This window comes from Oncorhynchus clarkii, chromosome 30 (assembly GCF_045791955.1).
Source record: "Oncorhynchus clarkii lewisi isolate Uvic-CL-2024 chromosome 30, UVic_Ocla_1.0, whole genome shotgun sequence".
In the NCBI taxonomy this organism is placed as follows: domain Eukaryota; kingdom Metazoa; phylum Chordata; class Actinopteri; order Salmoniformes; family Salmonidae; genus Oncorhynchus; species Oncorhynchus clarkii.
In genome coordinates, this window is record NC_092176.1 from 45,947,278 (window position 1) to 45,959,416 (window position 12,139).

A 12,139-nucleotide genomic window follows, 5' to 3' on the forward strand; every position below is an offset into this window, starting at 1 on the left:
TGTATAGATATGGCATCTCCCCTCTTTGGGCTAGTTCAGGTCTTTTGGGAAGGTTTGAATGGTCAATGTGCTAGAAATGTTTGCTTGACCTGGCAACCCTGGCTAGCACAGAGTTTCTAAACCCAGAGGAGCAACATCTCCGTGAAGAGGCCTCCGTGAATTACTTGTTCAACTACTTAAGACATTGCATCAAATCTAGATTGTGCCTTTTAGATTTCAAGAAAATGTAAAACAATGAAATAATTTTTTACTTCGCTCATCGATTTCTCAAACCTGGTCTGTTTCAGACCAGAGAAGTAAAACAACATTTAATTGTTTTACATTTTCTTGAAATCTAAAAGGCACAACCTAGATTTGAGCCAATGTCTTAAATAGTTGAACAAGTAATTTTACTCAAACCTTGTGAAAGTGACACACTGACAGTTGAAGGCGAAGACATGGCGACGTTGGCTAACGGTCGTCTCGCTCCGAACTGCGCATGTGCAGGCTGTCAGTTTGTCACTCTCACGATGTTGGAGTAACGTAAGACGTTGACCTAAAACATGGTCTCAAATCTAGGAGGTTCCTTGAGATTGCGAGAAAATTAATGAAGAATTGTCCACTTCCCCCGTTGACTTCTCAAACCCTGGGCTGGTCTGGCTGTTAGCGAGACTTTCGGGAACATTGGCAAAACTATGTTGCGCCTCTGGGTTTAGAAACTCTGCCAATATATAACTCAGTGATCTAGCCTGCCTAATGAACTAAATTGTTGCGTTGATCACATTTTTGAAGGTGTCATACAGTGTCGTAACCTCACTGGATTTCTATTGGCTCAAGCGCCTGTCATTCAATAAATCAACCTATTGTGGATCCGTTTGCTAAACTGCTGGGTTGGCTGTTTCCCGCTCATGCGCACACCGGTGTTTTTATGTTCGTTTACATAAATGTGTTCTGTAGCTAAAAGGGTTTAAATAAAGATTTTTATAAGTAAACCAAGATAAACTGTGGTCTATCATTTGAGTCATAGTGGGCAGAGCCAAGCACTGCTAGTGACGCATTCTTGTCAATCTACATATTTCCGTTAGAGAACGCCTACTCCTAAGTGCGCAGTAACTCAATTGACCTTTCCACTCCTAAACAGCGCGATTTTGTACAACCTTTGCAAAAGTCAGAGTCTGCAAAAATGTGTCCAGTCTTTTAATAACATAATCTAGTTTTTCTTTGGAATAGAACTGTATTGAATTTAAATGTTTAATCGACGAGAAAATATCGGACCAAAATCCATTTCGTTTCATCTTCTCCCACTGTGTGCCAGTGGGCTTCCAATTCAAGGGGCTTTATTGGCATGGGAAACCTGTGTTAACATTGTCAAAGCAAGTGAAGTAGATAATATACAAAAGTGAAATAAAATAAAAAAATTAACAGTAAACATACAGAAGTTTCAAAAGAATAAAGACAATTACAAATGTCATATTATGTAAAAAATAGAGTGTTGTAACGATGTACAAATCTCTCACTACCATATTTGGTAGTGGGTGGAAACGCCCACCGGATACTTCACATTTATACAACCAGTGAACTATCTGAGTCATTGTTCCATCTGTGGTTCAGACATGTCATTACCGAACATGTCTGCCTCCATGGTGGCTAGGGCGACCGTCCGAGCAGTCAGTAAAAGAAAGATATTAGCCACTAGAGCGGCTTTAACGCTGGTAAGTGTGTTAAAAATATATTATTTTCCTCTCCAAACACTTAAGTGTCGGTGAATATTGTTAAAACCGTTTACTCCGAAGTTACAGAAAGCTATATTACATGACAGCCAGCTCGCTATGTCGTCGTTTTTGGTGGCACTCGTGTTAATTCAATTCTCATAATCCAAGTTAGCCGATTAAACTCAACGATTTACAATGGAGTTGATGACCGACTGGTGTGAATGGACTGGAGCTCCGACGTCACAAAATTACGGTTTATATATTTATTTCTGCATACAAACAAACTACTGATTTCAGCACCCAACGTTTTGCCCGCTGTTGTTTTGGTGCTGAAACGTCGTTTTTAATAGTTTCGGAGCTCCTGTCCGCCCACACTACCTGCTGTTTAATCCGCTAAATCCTTGCCTTCATTTCGGATTGAGGCTTTTCAAAAATGAGTGAGTGTGGTGGTGATTTGAGAACTGTGTTTTAACTAGGTAACATAGCTAATATCTCTAGCTAGCGAACAAGTGATTAGGAATACACTAGTTTATATATAGCTACAGTAGCTACCTAAAGGACGTTTGTCACTCATGTCCAATGACACAGAAAGCTACTTCCGGGCCCGATGAGAAGGGAGCAGCACAGTTACTTACATGAAATGTTAAGCAGCTTGTTAACATCAACTGTCTGCAGGCACGGGGTTTTGGAGATAAAGGCCTCTGTGGCGTTGTGATAAAGTAGCTCAGCTCACTGTAGTTGCTGTTGGATAGCCCAGTCCCTCTGTCGAGTTGACCCAAACTGCTGTTGTGACAGAACAATGACAACAACACGGTTATGGGACAAAACGTCAAACATTAACAACTTAGAATGGACTTGTGATTATATGAGCTCATAGGGATGCAAACCGTTATTACCTATTTGGTGTAGAGCTGTTAGGTGACCAACTATTTTAAATGTCACGATTATCTGAGTTTGTCGCGACAGATGTAGCCAATTGAATACCCTATCATTATAGAATATGCATTTAAATGCATATTCAAATTGCAATGTCTGCCTATGCTACACATTGTCTCAATAACATTTTATATTTTTAATGTCTCAATAACATTTTATATTTGTAATACCATCAAACACCAAGTTAGTCACAGGCTACCTCATTTCCAAAATAGGCCACCACTCATCATGCCTACTAGTTCTTTACATTTTACTGGTAAAACGTCCCAACTGAATCTCCATGTCAATCTTCTGATCTCAATCCATTTCATGGGAATATGTGTTTAGGTCTTCTTAAATAACCTTTTCTTGTATTTAGTTTCAATCAACGCGTATGTTCTGCCTAGTGGTGTCCGCTCAGAGTTTTGGGCGCTTGAGAAAGAAAATGTGACTATTCTGCTCCAGCTAACCATCCTAAAATGTAATTAGAAATTAGGTGTGTTTTGGTGTTAATGTTATAGACCTACTATACTATTATAGTGAACAAAAATATAAACGCATCTTGTCAAGTTTTGGTTTCATGGAGCTGAAATAAAAGATCCCAGAAATGTTCCATAACAACAAAAAGCTTATTTCTCTCAAATGTTGTGGACAAATGTGTTTACATCCCTGTTAGTGAGCATTTCTCCTTCGCCAAGATAATCCATCCCCCTCACAGATGTTGCATATCAAGAAGCTGATTGAACAGCATGATCATTACACAGGTGCACCTTGTGCTAGGGACTTTTTTTTTTTTTCACAACACAATGCCACATATGTCTCAAGTTTCGAGGTAGGTGTGCAATTGGCCTTGCCAGAATTGTTGCCAGAAAATGTTCAATTCTCTACCATAAGCCACCTCCAATGTCGTTTTTGAGAATTTGGCAGTACGTCCAACTGGCCTCACTACCGTAGACCACGTGTAACCACGCCAACCCAGGACCTCCACATCTGGCTTCTTCACCTGCGGGATCATCAGAGACCAGCCACCTAGACAGCTGATGAAACAACCAAATAATTTTCTACAAAAACTTTGTAGAACCTGTCTCAGGGAAGCTCATCGTCCTCAGCGGGGTCTTGACCTGACTGCAGTTCGGTGTCGTAACCGGCTTTAAGTGGTCAAATGTTCACCTTCAATGGCCACTGGCAGGCTGGAGAAGTGTGCTCTTTACAGATGAATCCCGGTTTCAACTGGAAAGGGATGATGGCAGATGATGTGTATGGCATCATGTGGGCGAGTGGTTTGCCGATGTTAACGTTGTGAACAGAGTGCCCCATTGTGGTGGGGTTATGGTATGGGAAGGCTTAAGCTACGGACACGACTGCATTTCATCGAAGGCAATTGAATGCACGGACATACCGTGACGAGATCCTGAGGCCCATTGTCGTGCCATTCAGCCACTGCCATCAACTCGTGTTTCGGAATGATAACGCAAGGCCCTCTGTGTGAAGGGGATGTGTCACGCTGCATGAGGCAAATGGTGGTCACACCAGATACTGACTGGTTATCTGATCCACTCCCCTACTTTTTTTTAAGGTATCTGTGACCATCAGATGTATATCTGTATTCCCAGTCATGTGAAATCCATAGATTAGGGCCCTATTTATTTAAATTGACTGATTTCCTTATGAACTGTTTGTCAGTAAAATCAATGAAATTGTTACATTTTATATTTGTGTTGACTGGTGTTTGTGACAGTGTTGTGGTTATACTACAATGGGATGTAAGGAGTTGAATTCTCAGATTAGCCATATATCTGGTACCAGAGATTCCTAGAGTTGCCGTAGGAAGATTGTGCGTATGATACTGTAATGGACTGTGTCGTCAACCCCTCTGGTCTCTCTCTCCAGACCCCATCTGCTGTGAATAGGATCAGGAACTTACTCGAGGATAAACCAGAATACGTGAGTATCCCTCCAACCTAACCCAGGAATCTCCAACTCTCCTGGAGACCTCCTTTTTAGAGCATGCTTTTGTTCCGGGCCTAGCGCTGTGTCCAGGTTGGTCTGAAGGTGGTGTTATGGATAGTGGTCTGAAGGTGGGTGTGAGGGGTTATGGGTAGTGGTATAATGGTGGTTGTGTTGTGTCTAGCTTGGTCTGAAGGTGGGTGTGAGGGGTTTATGGGTAGTGGTATAATGGTGGTTGTGTTGTGTCTAGCTTGGTCTGAAGGTGGGTGTGAGGGGTTATGGGTAGTGGTATAATGGTGGTTGTGTTGTGTCTAGCTTGGTCTGAAGGTGGGTGTGAGGGGTTATGGGTAGTGGTATAATGGTGGTTGTGTTCCAGATTGGTCTGAAGGTGGGTGTGAGGGGTTATGGGTAGTGGTATAATGGTGGTTGTGTTCCAGATTGGTCTGAAGGTGGGTGTGAGGGGTTATGGGTAGTGGTATAATGGTGGTTGTGTTCCAGATTGGTCTGAAGGTGGGTGTGAGGGGTTATGGGTAGTGGTATAATGGTGGTTGTGTTCCAGATTGGTCTGAAGGTGGGTGTGAGGTGTTATGGGTAGTGGTATAATGGTGGTTGTGTTCCAGATTGGTCTGAAGGTGGGTGTGAGGGGTTATGGGTAGTGGTATAATGGTGTTTGTGTTCCAGATTGGTCTGAAGGTGGGTGTGAGGGGTTATGGGTAGTGGTATAATGGTGTTTGTGTTCCAGATTGGTCTGAAGGTGGGTGTGAGGGGTTATGGGTAGTGGTATAATGGTGGTTGTGTTCCAGATTGGTCTGAAGGTGGGTGTGAGGGGTTATGGGTAGTGGTATAATGGTGTTTGTGTTCCAGATTGGTCTGAAGGTGGGTGTGAGGGGTTATGGGTAGTGGTATAATGGTGGTTGTGTTCCAGATTGGTCTGAAGGTGGGTGTGAGGGGTTATGGGTAGTGGTATAATGGTGGTTGTGTTCCAGATTGGTCTGAAGGTGGGTGTGAGGGGTTATGGGTAGTGGTATAATGGTGGTTGTGTTCCAGATTGGTCTGAAGGTGGGTGTGAGGACACGGGGCTGTAACGGTATGACCTACACTCTGGACTTCACCAAGCAGAAAGATCAGGCTGATGAGGAGGTGCTGCAGGACGGTGAGCAAACACCATTATCCTAAATGACATTATCCCAACTTTATCCTAAATGACATTATCCCAACGGTATCTTAATATTTAAAGTTGCATCCTTGTTGGACCACTTTGGAAAACTGTAAATGTTGTTGAGTTATGCTCATCTTGTCAGATGTTTTTATTTCATCTACAATCTAAATGAAATCCTCAACATTATGTTGAAATGTTCTCCTTAACATGATAAGTGATTTATTATTATTGCTGTAAAATACTGTTGTGGTTTTACTGTAATGTTACAATGTCTCAGTGCGCTCCTAATGTTGCTGTAAAATACTGAGTTGTGGTTTTACTGTAATGTTACAATGTCTCCTAATGTAGCTGTAAAATATTTTATCCTTTTTAAAAAGCAGTGTATTGAGTTACAGACAAACTAGGTTTTGATTGTAAGGGATGGAAACAAAATCATCTGTATTATGTTTTTTAAAAACATTTTCACCATAAACACCCAGCTGTTAATGCTCCAATGTTGCCTTAGACCTCTGCTCAATGTTGCCGTGGGCCTCTGCTCCCTCTGCTCAATGTTGCCGCGGGCCTCTGCTCCCTCTGCTCAATGTTGCCGCGGGCCTCTGCTCCCTCTGATCAATGTTGCCGTGGGCCTCTGCTCCCTCTGATCAAAGTTGCCGCGGGCCTCTGCTCCCTCTGCTCAATGTTGCCGCGGGCCTCTGCTCCCTCTGATCAAAGTTGCCGCGGGCCTCTGCTCCCTCTGATCAATGTTGCCGCGGGCCTCTGCTCCCTCTGATCAATGTTGCCGTGGGCCTCTGCTCCCTCTGATCAATGTTGCCGTGGGCCTCTGCTCCCTCTGATCAATGTTGCCGTGGGCCTCTGCTCCCTCTGATCAATGTTCTTTGACTTTAAGGTGTTTAGGGTATTTGCGTTGTAATTTCAGAATCTGTGGAATAATAGTGTTACTCGGTGTTGTCATTGTCTGGAATAGTAACCTATTGATTTCTCTCACCGGAGTGGAATCTGTCAAAATGGGGATGCTGTTCTGGCTTTGGAAATCACTTGTAGAATTTTTGCAACCAGGAAATGATTCATTGTTTGTTCAATTTTAGTTTGAGAGAGAACCAGCCCTGACTTGTGTAGGGAATCATTTCACCGTCTCTAAATAGCAACAAAAACAAACAGTTTGAACTTTTTTATTTTATTTTTATCACCAGCTTCTAACATCTGTTGAAAAAAAACATTTTAAAAACATGTAAATGCTATTGAAAATATTCCACAGCGATTTAGATGGTACAATGCTGCGCTTAAAATGTGAAGAAATAAGTTCAGCAACATTTGAAGGTGACCATTCTGATCTGTTGCTTCACTCATTTTCTTTTTAACATTTTGAACAGGGGTTGTGCAGGGTAGGTAGTCTGCGGGGCAGGTAGTCTGCGGGGCAGGTAGTCTGCGGGGCAGGTAGTCTGCGGGGCAGGTAGTCTGCGGGGCAGGTAGTCTGCGGGGCAGGTAGTCTGCGGGGCAGGTAGTCTGCGGGGCAGGTAGTCTGCGGGGCAGGTAGTCTGCGGGGCAGGTAGTCTGCGGGGCAGGTAGTCTGCGGGGCAGGTAGTCTGCGGGGCAGGTAGTCTGCGGGGCAGGTAGTCTGCCGGGTAGGTAGTCTGGGTAGGTAGTCTGCCGGGTAGGTAGTCTGCGGGGCAGGTAGTCTGCGGGGTAGGTAGTCTGCGGGGTAGGTAGTCTGCGGGGTAGGTAGTCTGCGGGGTAGGTAGTCTGCGGGGTAGGTAGTCTGCGGGGTAGGTAGTCTGGGTAGGTAGTCTGAGAGGTAGGTAGTCTGGGTAGGTAGTCTGCCGGGTAGGTAGTCTGCGGGGTAGGTAGTCTGGGTAGGTAGTCTGCGGGGTAGGTAGTCTGCAGGTACAGTGCATTCAGAAAGTATTCAGACACCTTGACTTTTTCCACATATTGTTACGTTTACAGCCTTATTCTAAAATGGATTAAATAGTTTTTTTTCTCTCATCAATCTACACACAATACCCCATAATCACAAACCGAAAACAAGTTTCTAGAAACATCTGTATTTTATTCAATAATATCTTATTTGCATTCAGACCCTTTGCTCTGAGACTGGAGATTGAGCTCAGGTGCATCCTGTTTCCATTGATCATCCTTGAGATGTTTCTACAACTTGATTGGAGTTCACCTGTGCTAAATTTAATTGATTGGACATGATTTGGAAAGGCACACCTGTCTTTATAAGATCCCACAGTTTACAGTGCATGTCAGCAAAAACCAAGCCATGAGGTCAACAGAGTTGTCTGTAGAGCTCCAAGACAGGATTGTCGAGGCACAGATCTGGGGAAGGGTACCAACACATTTCTGCAGCATTGAAGGTCCCCAAGAACACAGTGGCCTCCATCATTCTTAAATTGAAGAAGTTTAGAATCACCAAGACTCTTACTAGATCTGGCTGCCCGGCCAAACTGAGCAATCGGGGGAGAAGGGCCTTGGTCAGGGAGGTGAACAATAACCTGATGGTCAGGTCACTCTGACAGCTCCAGAGTTCCTCTGTGGAGATGAGAGAACCTTCCAGAAGGACAACCATCTCTGCATAACTCCACCAATCAGGCCTTTATAGTAGAGTGGCCAGACAGAAGCCACTCCTCAGTGGGGATGTTTTTCAGCAGCAGAGACTGGGAGAGACTAGTCAGGATCGAGGGGAAAGATGAATGGAGAAAAGTACAGAGAGATCCTTGATGAAAGACCTGCTCCAGAGTGCTCAGGACCTCAGACTGGGGCGACGGTTCATCTTCCAACAGGACAACGACCCTAAACACACAGCCAAGACAACGCAGGAATGTCCTTGAGTGGCCCAGCCAGAACCTGATCAAACATCTCTGGAGAGACCTGAAAATAGCTGTGCAGCAAAGCTCCCCATCCAACCTGACAGAGTTTGAGAGGATCTGCGGAGAATGTTTTTATGCTTTGTCATTATGGGGTTTAGTGCAGAATATTATTTTTTTTTGGGGGGGGGGGGGGTACACTTGAATCCATTTTTAGAAAAAGGCTGTAACGTAAAGAGGTGTAGAAAAAGTCCATGGCTCTGAGTACTTTCCGAATGTCCTGTTTTGTAGCGCTTATAATGTGAATAAATCGTTCAGCTACGTTTTAAGCTAAACGTTCTGATCTGTTGCATCAGACACTGCTTTAAAATAATGTTTTACAAAATGTAGCCTGGGCCTGCTGGTTGTATGAATTAGGGATCTATCATCTCACAACTGTCCCAGTCTGTTTCAGAATAGGCCCTTTCTTTCTCAACAAGCTGACCAATAGAATAGGTTAATTTTTCTACTCTGGCAGATAGTATATTTACATTGGCTAGTGATTTTTGCAGTTCGTTACTCGTCTTGTTGGCTGGAGAAAAGTGAATGTGGACACTTATTCTAACATGTTCAAAGTGCATCATCATCATCGGTTAAGAAGAAGAAGGAGGATCTTGTTGCGTCCTTGACTTGAATGTTCTGTTTAATATAAATTAGCATATTCGAAAGGTGATCTGTCATTCTGAGCACCGTTGGTGGACGCCCTAATCCGCTTACTCACCCAATGCATCATGGGTACATTTTAAAATGCTGCTGGGCATAATGTCCGGCGGACACATTTTCCTGACGGAAACCTTGGCACAGCAGAGTGTGTTGTGTTGTGTTTTAAAAAGGTCTTTGAGGAAACGATTAGGAAATCATTTTACATTTAATGTCACGCATTAACTTCGACAGCCCTAATAATTATTAGTCCTCTCCTGCAGGTGTGCGTGTATTTATAGAGAAGAAGGCCCAGCTCACTCTGCTGGGGACCGAGATGGACTTTGTGGAGTCCAAGCTATCCAGTGAGTTTGTCTTCAACAACCCCAACATCAAGGGCACCTGCGGCTGTGGAGAGAGCTTCAACATGTGAGAGGGCTTCCTGCTGAGGCCTGGTCTCCCTACACAGCCAAACGTCATCTTCGCACCCATACTCGCCACCCACAAACCCCCACTCACACACACACACCTCCCAACCCTCTCACACACACACACACACCTCCCAAACCTCTCACACACACACACACCTCCCAACCCTCTCACACACACACACACCTCCCAACCCTCTCTCACACACACACACACACACCTTACCTGGAGGCCTGGGAGTGAAGTGAATAAAGGCCTGATAAACACAACGTGAGACGTGAGAGAAGGAGTGAGACGTGAGAGAAGGAGTGAGACGTGAGAGAAGGAGTGAGACGTGAGAGGAGGAGTGAGACAGACATGGATGTTTCTGTGCTGCTACAGAACAGGATGCGTTGTCTTCCTGTTGCTGTGGGTCTTGTGATGGTGTACTGTAGGGCTAATATAATCTAAACACTGGGCTGTGACATGCTGAGCCCCCTAAAACTACATCTACCATGAATCTAAACACTGGGCTGTGACATGCTGAGCCCCCTAAAACAACATCTACCATGAATCTAAACACTGGGCTGTGACATGCTGAGCCCCCTAAAACTACATCTACCATGAATCTAAACACTGGGCTGTGACATGCTGAGCCCTTAACCTTGTTACATAGACATGCATGTGGTTCTGGTAGTAACCATAGACACAGTACCTGAGAGACTTGGAGAGCTGCCAAAGTAAAGGAAACACCAATATATATATATATAGTGTCTCAATAGGGCGTTGGGCCTCCACCAATCAGAACAGCTTCAGTCCATCTTGGCATGAATTCTACAAGTGTCTGGAACTCTATTGGAGGGATGAGACGCCATTCTTCCACGAGAAATTCCATCATTTGGTGTTCAATTGGGTTGAGATCTGGTGACTGAGACGTCCACGGCATATGGTTTACATCGTTTTCATGCTCATCAAACCATTCAGTGACCACTGCCATCCACAGGGCATGAAACTAATGGCCCACCCAAAATTTGTATACGTGACCCTAAGCATGATAGGATGTTAATTACTGAATTTAACTCAGGAACCACGCCTATGTGGAAGCACCTGCTTTCAATATACTTTGTTTCCCTAATTTACTCCAGTGTTCCCATTATTTTAGTAGTTACCTGTAGGTTGAATACAGTCACATAAAGACAAGGACTTGTTGGGCGTGTTTGATGGGTAATGCTAAAGTCAGCGACTGTAGACGAGTCGAGGAAGCAGCATGACATTGTTTCCTGAGAGAGAAATGGAGGTCTGTGACCGCCTCAATAGTGCTGCCCATGCTATCTCAATTTTAAAGGAGTCCATTTTATTAATTGGCTGGGGCCTCCCAAGTGGCGCAACGGTGCCAAGACTGTGCAAAGCTGTCATCAAGGCAAAGGGTGGCTATTTTGAAGAATCTCAAATATTAAAATATATTCTGATTTGTTGAACACTTTTTTTTTTGTTGGTTACTACATGATTCTATGTGTTATTTCATAGTTTTGATGTCTTCACTAGTATTCTACAATGTAGAAAATAGTAAAAAATAAAGGCAAACCCTTGAATGAGTAGGTGTTCTAAAACCCTTGAATGAGTAGGTGTTCTAAAACCCTTGAATGAGTAGGTGTTCTAAAACCCTGGAATGAGTAGGTGTTCTAAAACCCTGGAATGAGTAGGTGTTCTAAAACCCTGGAATGAGTAGGTGTTCTAGAACCCTGGAATGAGTAGGTGTTCTAGAACCCTGGAATGAGTAGGTGTTCTAAAACCCTGGAATGAGTAGGTGTTCTAGAACCCTGGAATGAGTAGGTGTTCTAAGACTTTTGACCGGTGGTGTGTGTATATATGTGTGTATATAGGCCTATAAAGAATGAACTGAGTGTACAAAACATTAGGAACACCTTCCTAATATTGAGCTGCACCTCCTTTTGCCCTCAGAACAGCCTCAATTCATCAGGGCATGGACTCTACAAGGTGTTGAAAGCATTCCACAGGGATACTGGCCCATGTTGACTCCAATGATTCCCACAGTTGTGTCAAGTTGGCTGGATGTCCTTTGGGTGGTGGACCATTCTTGATACACACAGGAAACTGTTGAGTGTGCAAAACCCAGCAGAGTTGCAGTTCTTGACACAAACCGGTGCGCCTGGCACCTTCTACCATACCCTGTTCAAAGGCGCTTAAATATTTTGTGTTGCCCATTCGTCCTCTGAATGATTAAAAATCCTTCTTTAACCTGTCTCCTCCCCTTCATCTACACTGATTTAAGTGGATTTAGTGACATCAATCAAGGGATCATAGCTTTCACCTGGATTCACCTGGTCAGTCTGTCATGGAAAGAGCAGGTGTACTTAATGTTTTGTACACTCAGTGTATAGCTATATAGGCTGTGTGCTGTGAATACTACAGATATGTAACTAGTGTACAGTTGGTGACTCGTCGACGAGAATAAATATATTTTAAATCTGTGGTTACTCTCCTTGTCGTTTCTACTTTCTGTCTCAGTATAA

The 12,139-nt window shown here is 43.8% G+C and overlaps 1 protein-coding gene across 4 annotated transcripts; it reads left to right on the forward strand.

Annotated features, from left to right (window-relative positions):
* Positions 1–1,591: 1,591 nt before the first annotated feature.
* Positions 1,592–12,097, forward strand: LOC139389968 (iron-sulfur cluster assembly 1 homolog, mitochondrial-like). 4 transcript variants are annotated; one of them, XR_011629448.1, is made up of 5 exons: positions 1,592–1,691; positions 4,497–4,550; positions 5,601–5,706; positions 9,482–11,204; positions 11,257–12,097. XR_011629448.1 is itself a non-coding variant. In XM_071137020.1 (4 exons), exons 1-4 carry the CDS (start codon positions 1,593–1,595, stop codon positions 9,628–9,630), a joined length of 408 nt encoding a protein of 135 aa, XP_070993121.1. In that variant the 5' UTR covers position 1,592; the 3' UTR covers positions 9,631–12,097. The 4 variants fall into 4 exon arrangements, 1 of the variants encoding a protein (XP_070993121.1); XR_011629449.1 differs by having other exon boundaries at positions 11,335–12,097; XR_011629447.1 differs by having other exon boundaries at positions 9,482–9,735; positions 9,766–12,097.
* Positions 12,098–12,139: the final 42 nt, after the last annotated feature.